The 8,298-nt window shown below is 35.2% G+C and overlaps 1 protein-coding gene across 1 annotated transcript; it reads left to right on the top strand.

The window, feature by feature from the left end:
• Positions 1-732: 732 nt before the first annotated feature.
• Positions 733-7,935, top strand: LOC127081084 (uncharacterized). The gene is made up of 17 exons (XM_051021369.1): positions 733-816; positions 1,339-1,436; positions 1,569-1,753; positions 1,927-2,550; positions 2,652-2,800; positions 2,894-3,109; positions 3,351-3,500; positions 3,579-4,593; positions 4,716-4,864; positions 4,973-5,194; positions 5,408-5,557; positions 5,700-5,823; positions 5,922-6,557; positions 6,642-6,790; positions 6,894-7,112; positions 7,189-7,338; positions 7,621-7,935. The coding sequence occupies exons 1-17, from the start codon at positions 733-735 to the stop codon at positions 7,933-7,935; spliced, it is 4,635 nt and encodes a 1,544-aa protein (XP_050877326.1).
• The last annotated feature ends 363 nt before the right edge of the window (positions 7,936-8,298 follow it).

Raw genomic sequence — 8,298 nt, 5'->3', positions numbered from 1 at the left:
TTTATTAAAACTAGAAGGAAAAGATACACGATTGTGTTTTGCCAACTGACAAACATCACACTTAAAAGACTCAACAGAATGGTGTAAGAACAACGACGGAAACATAGACTTAATTATATAAAATGGAGGATGACCGAGACGCTTGTGCTGAAGCCAAATTTGTGAGGCTGAAGAGGAAGACTGAGACTGGAAACAGGAGGACAACACCTTTGGATGGTCATCAGAGAAGTAGTATAACCCTTCCTTTTCCTTAGCAATTCCAATCGTCTGCCCCGTGGTAAGGTCCTGAAAAACACAATGGGACATAGAAAAAATTACTTTACAATTCAGATCACGGGTAAGCTTATGGATGGAAATTAAATTGTGGGAAAGTGTGGGAACATGAAGCACAGATTGCAACTGGAATGGAGGTTGCAAGTCAATATTTCCAGTGCCAACAACACAAGCATGAGAGCCATCAGCAACAGTGATATAAGGAATACTCGAAGGTGTGGTATAAGAGCATAATAATGTGGAATCAAATGTCATATGATTAGTAGCACCAGAGTCAAGAATCCACGCATTCTTAGGAATATTACCACAAACAGTAAGAGATCGGGAACACAAACTCTTACCAGTAACTGCTAGAGACCCAGAACCAAAAGGCTTACTCATGAAGTCAATAATCTCAGCCATTGAAAGGACAATCGAGAGAAAACAAACCAAGAAACAGGATGTGTTAGGGTTTCAAAGATGAGTGAACAAAAACAAGAAGCACGATGTGCTGCAACACAAAACAACAATGACCAAAACACCCAAAAACAACAACAAACTGCAGTACAAAAAAAACTCCGCTACAAGGCGGCTAGGGTTTAGGCGGAAGCGAATCCCCCAAAATCGGGAGCTCTGATACCATGTTGTAAAATATTTTACTGATTTATTAAAAAATTATTCTTACATGTTATATCTACATGTTTTAAATAAGAGAGAATAGAAAACCTAATGGGCTTTGACTAATGGGCCTCATTACTAATAGAAATAATTATTATTTACAATCTAATATTTACAACATTAAGGATCTGCAAAGCCATCTCAAATTTTTTAGAGACCCTGTGTAAAATAGTCATAGTTTAATCATGGAAAAACACATAGAAGCTCTATGTAACCACACCGTTATAAATATTTTGAGGCCCTATTTCTAACAATAGGTTAATTGGACGAATTTGGGGACCTGTGCGGTAATCTGTCTTGCACGTCTCGAAGACGACCTTGATCACCGCTGAAAAATATTACTGTGTTGTTAAAACTTATATGTTTTACTAATATCCAATATTTGAAATTCTGCATAATATTTTTCAGGTTACGTTTAAGATACAGTTGTATGCAGGATCTTCGCCAAAAGATTTTGCTATAGAAGGTGCCATAAACCTAAAGGCAACTTGGGTGATACTAGACAGGTTAGGCAAAATAAACCAATAATCTAATTTCTCTATCATTTGTTTTAATAAATCTAAAGCAAGACCATATAAAGTGGGATTTCAAACACTTTTGTTGTACCAAATGTCTAAAGAAATGCCCTTGGTTTACAGGCAAATGAAGAAAGATGAAGAGTTTTTCATGCAGAAGCTTTCATGTGGAATATCTAGAGTACTGGGTAAAAATCACATAGAACGCCTGAGAGGAGCTATAGATCTCGCAGTGGAAATACAATGCAACAGTCATGAAACATACGCTGAAAGTTTACCAGAAAGTCCATGCAAAGATGTTTCCAACGGTTAGACCGCAACACTTTGAACTTTCAGATTTCAGCTAATTTAGTCATTATAACAAAAGTTAGATAAATCATCAATACTCTCATGCTTGATTCGAAGAAGCTCATCACAATTACTTCTTAAAAAGTCCCTTACATCTACTTTTTACTTACATGTGATATGAATATAATGATAGGTCCAATCAATGTTGAAGAGGCGGGCCAGATAAATTGCAGGCCCGATAAGGACGAGGGGTGCTCAACATTCATTCTTAGCATGGATGAAACTGATATAAGCAGTAACAAAATCGTAGACAAAATAGGAGATAAGCAATGCCAACAGGGTGAAGAACATATTGAAAAAATGCCTTATGAGGATGATATGGACACAATGCGTGTGGCTAACGGTGATCAAACAAACGATCTTCGTATGAGCCAGGATCAAAGAAAAAATGCCTCAATGTGTTCTATATGCTCTATCTGCAAAACTAGAAGGCCTAATATTGAAGGGCAAAAGGAATTTACCTATGAAGAAGTTGAAGCAGCCACGGATGGATTTTCATTGAAGAACTGTCTCTCTGAAAGTGGAAATCCATTCTCCACTTTCAAAGGCAAGCTGGAGGGAGGGCTGAAAATAGTTGTTAAGCAGCATGAAATAACAAACATTCAAGTTAGGGAAAAAATGATATCAGAACTCCAAACCATCGTCAAAGCTAGACATAATAATGTGGTTATGCTATTGGGTTCATCTACAAAAGATCGTTACATGTTGATTGTATATGAGTATGCATGCAACGGTTCACTTGACATGTATCTATCAAGTAAGACATGATATGGCTCAATGGTATATGTAGTATTTTATACATGTGAGAATATATGACTCATTCAATAGATTTCTAAAGATATCTTTTGCGTTATGCAGGGGAAAGCTGCAGAAAATTGGCCTGGAGTGAAAGGTTGAGAGTTGCAATAGGCCTCTCCAGAGGTCTAAAGTACCTACATGACAATAACATTATTCATGGAAATATAAAACCGAACAATATTCTTCTAACACATGACTTTAAACCACTGGTACGCAATCTTGACACTTATTTAGTTGTGTTGAATATACATTTTCTCATTTTATTGAACTAACTGTTATTCCAAATGATAAACATTCTTTAGCTTGGAGATTTTGACCTCGGGAAAAAACTCGAACCTAAGAAGTCCTTCAATAACAAAAGCATAGGGAATTATGAATATGCGGCACCAGAGTATCAGGGGAAGGGAAAACTATCAACTAAAACAGATGTATATTCGTTTGGTGTGATTATTTTAGAGTTGATTACAGGACGCAAAGCTACGGATAAAATATCAGGAGAAAAAAAACTTGTTGGATGGGTAAGATATCACGTTTGGTGTGGTAATTTGATTTTATTGGGATGGAAATAAATAGTGAGCTTAACTGTCTACAAGCTATTATGCTTGAGAATATTAAAAAAAAGTTTAATTCGTCACCTTTGTGTTTCCAGTTATTCACAGATTGATAATCAGAACACTTTTTTTATTTGGTGATCAATGATTGACACATATTCTTTATAGTGTTGCTCAAGATATTCTTTTCTTTCTTTATGCCTTTCAGGCAAAGCCTCTTCTAGGAGGAAAGAAGTATTCAGAGTTGGTGGATCCTATAATAAGCAACACATATGAAGAAGAACAACTACGATGGTTGGTTAAAGTTACAGCACAATGTCTCAAAAAGAAGCCTAAGGAAAGATTATCCATGAACATGGTAAGCCCCATAATTTTCTCAGATATTCAGGTGGACAATTTTTTGTTAAATCACAAGCATACATTTGGGAAATTTCAGGTTGTTTCTGCATTACAAGGCATTGCAGATAGCGAACAATGCAATATTACAGAAGACTTAACTTTAGCTACATCAGATTCTAGAATTGGGTCTGATATCGATGGTTCACAAGTTACATTACAAGGCATAGCCGACAGAAAACAGGGCAACATGACAGAGAACTTTCCTCAAGTTGTATCAAATCCAAGAGAAACAGATCTCCCGAGTCCGAAAGAGGAGCAGATAGAAAGAATCTCTTTCGAGGAGGAAAATTGGTTAAGAATAAAAGTTGAAAATAATCAATTTTACGTGATAGGCCAGAAAAGTTCTGATAAGTTGAGCCAGACTGATGAATACGTGCAGAACATGCCACAAAGGTTGGACTTAGGAAACATGATAATAAATCAACATATGATGGATCAGACAGTAGTTGCTGAGATGAGTGAATTTGAACAAAATTTGAAGAGCAACCACAGCGAGAATGGAGTTCCAGCACACAAAATTAGTAATAACCGCATGATTGGTCAGGATCAAGAAGAGGAGACGAGCTTTGTTCTAAAGAAAAGAGGCTTACAACCAGTACCTATTAGTGGAATGGTAGATCAAATACAACTCCATGCTAGCTTCACTGAGAATTTACATGATAGACATCAAGACAAAACCATTTTAGAGAAATCAAAATCCTCCGCGTGCTCTATTTGCAAAAGTAAACGACCAAAAATTGGACGAATGAAAGACTTTACTTGTGACGAACTCGTACAAGCTACTAAAGGGTTTTCAGTTGAGAACTCTGTATCAGAAAGTGAAGACGGACCTACTTTCAAAGGGCTTCTAGAGAATAAGGTGAAAATAGTTGTTAAGAAACATCAAATAGCTAGGCCGCTGGAGGAGAAGACATTCAAGTCAGAAGTCCAGTTGTTCACCAATGTTAGACACAAAAATGTGGTCATGCTGTTAGGATTATGTACAGATAAAAGTCAATTGATGATTGCTTATGAGCAAGTGTGCAATGGTTCTCTTGACCATTACCTATCAAGTAAGGAGTAATACATTTCCTGTCACTTTTTACATACAAATGAATCATAAGCACTTTATGCTTGGAACTAGAAATATCTTTTATTTTTATTTTTATTTAAAGAACTTGAAAACATTGTGCAGGGGGAAATTTCCAGTCATTGACATGGAAGGAAAGAATGAAAATATCAATAGGTACTAGTAGGGGTTTAAAGTATCTACATGAGAATAAGATAATTCATGGAAGTATAAAAGCAAGTAACATTCTTCTAACACATGACTTTGAACCGCTGGTATGAACCTTTGGTGGATTTGATGCATTTTTCTCACAAAGTTTAAGTTGATCGAAGTTATGTTATCTTTAGAAAATAAACTTAATGTTTATCTGTGTATACCTTTAGATTGGAGATTTCGGCTTCGGAAAAGTGAAACTTGAACCAAAGAAGTCCTCCTACAAAGATAAAAGTGGACGAGATTTTGGATATTCAGCACCTGAGTACCTGGAGAATGGGAAATTATCAACTAAAACAGATGTGTACTCCTTTGGAGTGGTTCTTTTAGAACTGATCACCGGTCGGAGGGCAATGGACCAGTTGCAGGGAGGCAAAAACCTCGTTGGATGGGTAAGAGACATATGTTAACGATTTCATACATCAGAATGCAATTGAATAGTGTGTTTTCCCAAAGGAATGTGTGTTTGCATATCTGAAACAAATGTTCCTTTTCGTATACATGTCATTATTTAGTTTGCGAATTTTGGTGTTTACATTTTAATTTGTTTGCTTATGTGCATCATCATATGCCTAGTTCTTAATTTGTAATTTTGCCACTCCTAGGCAAAGCCACTGCTGGGAGGAAAGAAGTATCTACAGTTAGTGGATTCAAAAATCAGTAACACCTATGTAGAAGAACAACTTCAATGGTTGGTCCATGTAACAGAAAAATGTCTCAAAAAGAATCCCAAGGAAAGATATTCAATGAATATGGTAAGTCTAAATGATATAAATGAAACCGAATGAAGAAAACATGTTAGTCCATTCACTCAAAAAGTTTATGAAGAGTGACACGCTTCACCTTATAAGTCGATTATTTAAAAGTTAGAAATGATGGCTATTTGGGTTATTTTAGGTTGTATCTGCATTACAAGGCATAACAGAATCAGATGAGTGTTGTGTAATTGAAGATTCTTCTTCTTCAGAAAAATCTTATTTACCAAACGATGAGCCGGCCATCCCCATGACTAAGTCACATGGTAATTTAAGAAAACCACATCAAGATATCTATATTTGCTTCTTTATTATACTTTTTCCATAAGGAGGTAGGAATGACTTAACAATAACCAAATGATAGGTCATATGATGGCTGATCCGGTAAGCTTGGAAGCAGAACCGATTGACAGAAACACATACAAGGCAGAGACAAGCTTCATAACAGCAATTACGACTAATAACATGATCAAACAGATCAAGGAAAATCAACACAAAAAAGAAAGCTTCCACATAGAAGAGAATGATACAGAGAAAAAACAACAAAAGATAATCCTGGATGAAAATCTAATCCAAGACATCTATGAAAATGAGAGCTTATTGAATGAGAATCAAGGAGAAACCATTTCGGAGAGTATTTCAAAATCTTCTGTATGCTCAATCTGCAAAAGTAGACGCCCAAATAATGAGTGGCAAAGGAAATTTACTTATGAAGAAATTCAAGCTGCTACAGAAGGATTTTCAATAAAGTATTCTCTATCTGAAGGTGCATATGGACCTGCCTTCAAAGTTCAGCTAGATAATAAGCTGAAAATCGCTATTAAGAAAATTCAAGTCTCAAGCTTGCAGGAAGAGAAAGTGTTTGTGTCAGAAATCCAGGTTCTCGCAAATACTAGACATGAAAACATGATCATGCTTCTTGGTTCATGTATACGAAAAAATCAATTGTTGATCGTATATGAATACGCATGCAACGGTTCCCTTAACCAGTACTTATCAAGTAAGGATAAATCAGTGAATATTACACTTATAACTTGTTCATAGGCTTTAAGTTAGAAAAAATGGAAATATCTGAATCATGCAGGCAAAAGTGGTAGACTATTGACTTGGAGAGAAAGGATGAAAATTGCAATAGGCGTATCGAGAGGTCTGAAGTATCTACATGAGAATAACATAATACATGGAAGAGTAAAACCAAGTAACATTCTTCTAAATCATGACTACAAACCATTGGTAGTAATTCCTTGAACCTTAAATAACTTTCAATATGAAGAAGCTATTTTTGACTTGTTAACAAACCAACTCTTTTTTTGGTTGCAATGCAAATATGGCTTAGCTTGGAGATTTTGTGTTTCCAAAAGAAAGACGTGCACTGAAGAATAGCTGCAAGGATAAAAGTGTTAGAAATTGTGGATACACTGCACCAGAATGTAAGGAGAGTGGAAAAGTATCCACAAAGGGTGATGTGTACTCTTTTGGTGCAATTCTTTTAGAATTGATCACAGGATGTATGGTTTCAGATAAGATACATGGACAGAAATGTCTTGTTGAATGGGTAAGCAATAAATATGTTTCAGTTTTATGTATAACCATATTTACGAACAACTTTGACACTACCGAAAACGTTTCAGGCAAGGCCACTTCTAGGAGGAAGGGAGTACCTAGAATTGATGGATCCTGAAATCAGCAGCTGCTATGATGAAGAGGAACTTGCTTCATTGGTGCTGGTATCAGAAAAGTGCCTCAGAAAGAACCCCAAGGAAAGGTTTACAATGAATATGGTAAGATAAGTTATTTCAATGTGGTATATTATAATAGGGCTGTCTCAAACTTTTGAGAGAATCTGTGTAAGAAATTGAAGTTAATTTTTGTTGAATTGTGAAAAAAATTTAAAGGGCCCTATTTAACTGTGAATTAGCTGTGAAATATACTTTTGCCATTAAACATGAAAAAGTATGAGATCCTGTGTTGTAGATCGCCTTGCGCACCCTCAAAAATGGAACTGATTATAACTATGAGCATCATACCATTTGACTGATATTTATGAGCTTTATATATTACAGGTTGTCTCTTTAATGCCATCTGTAGTTGATAGCAATGGCATTAATGCAATTGAAGACTCTTCATCAGAAAAGTCAGATGTAACAAGCACAGAAATTCAGGAGGAACGAGGAGAAGAAGAAGATTTAGGCAAAACTATTAGTGAAAAAAGAAAAAACAACATAAGATGTAGTAGAAAAAAGAGTGGGGGAAACTGCATGGAAACACAAGAAAAAGAAAGGTGTGAATCTTATGGTGGAGCTAGACACTTTTTCCTAGATGGTGCTCAAGAATATATAGCATGTCAAGAATTATTTAGCTTGTGTAATTCGACTTGAGTATTTTATTTTGAAATCTGTTTTTCATGTACTATTTATACATTTGTTTTGTCACAATACGTGAAAAGTAAAAGCTTCAAACAATCAATCACAGACATATTCAAAATACTAATTTTAATATATATATATATATATATATATATATATATATATATATATATATATATATATATATATATATATATATATATATATATATATATATATATATATATATATATATTAGTTTTTTAGTTAAGTGAAAAGTTTAGCTGAGATGAATTTTGCGATTCAGCAAGGTCAAGATAAGTACTTAGAGATTATTTACTAAAAGGATCCTCATATTGATAGCGCGAGTTGAACCCACAATGTTTTGATGTGTGA

The sequence above is a fragment of the Lathyrus oleraceus genome, chromosome 5, assembly GCF_024323335.1.
Source record: "Lathyrus oleraceus cultivar Zhongwan6 chromosome 5, CAAS_Psat_ZW6_1.0, whole genome shotgun sequence".
NCBI lineage: Eukaryota > Viridiplantae > Streptophyta > Magnoliopsida > Fabales > Fabaceae > Lathyrus > Lathyrus oleraceus.
The sequence above is the reverse complement of the archived record's forward strand: the minus strand, read 5'-3'. Positions and strand labels throughout refer to the sequence as shown.

Bases quoted from the DNA above. Each gene is read 5' to 3' on its own strand.
- LOC127081084 (XM_051021369.1), top strand. From the start codon at position 733: ATGAGTGAACAAAAACAAGAAGCACGATGTGCTGCAACACAAAACAAC. The intron at 6,558-6,641 runs GTAAGGATAAAT...TGAATCATGCAG, and splicing joins CCTTAACCAGTACTTATCAA to GCAAAAGTGGTAGACTATTG. The intron at 6,791-6,893 runs GTAGTAATTCCT...AATATGGCTTAG, and splicing joins ATCATGACTACAAACCATTG to CTTGGAGATTTTGTGTTTCC.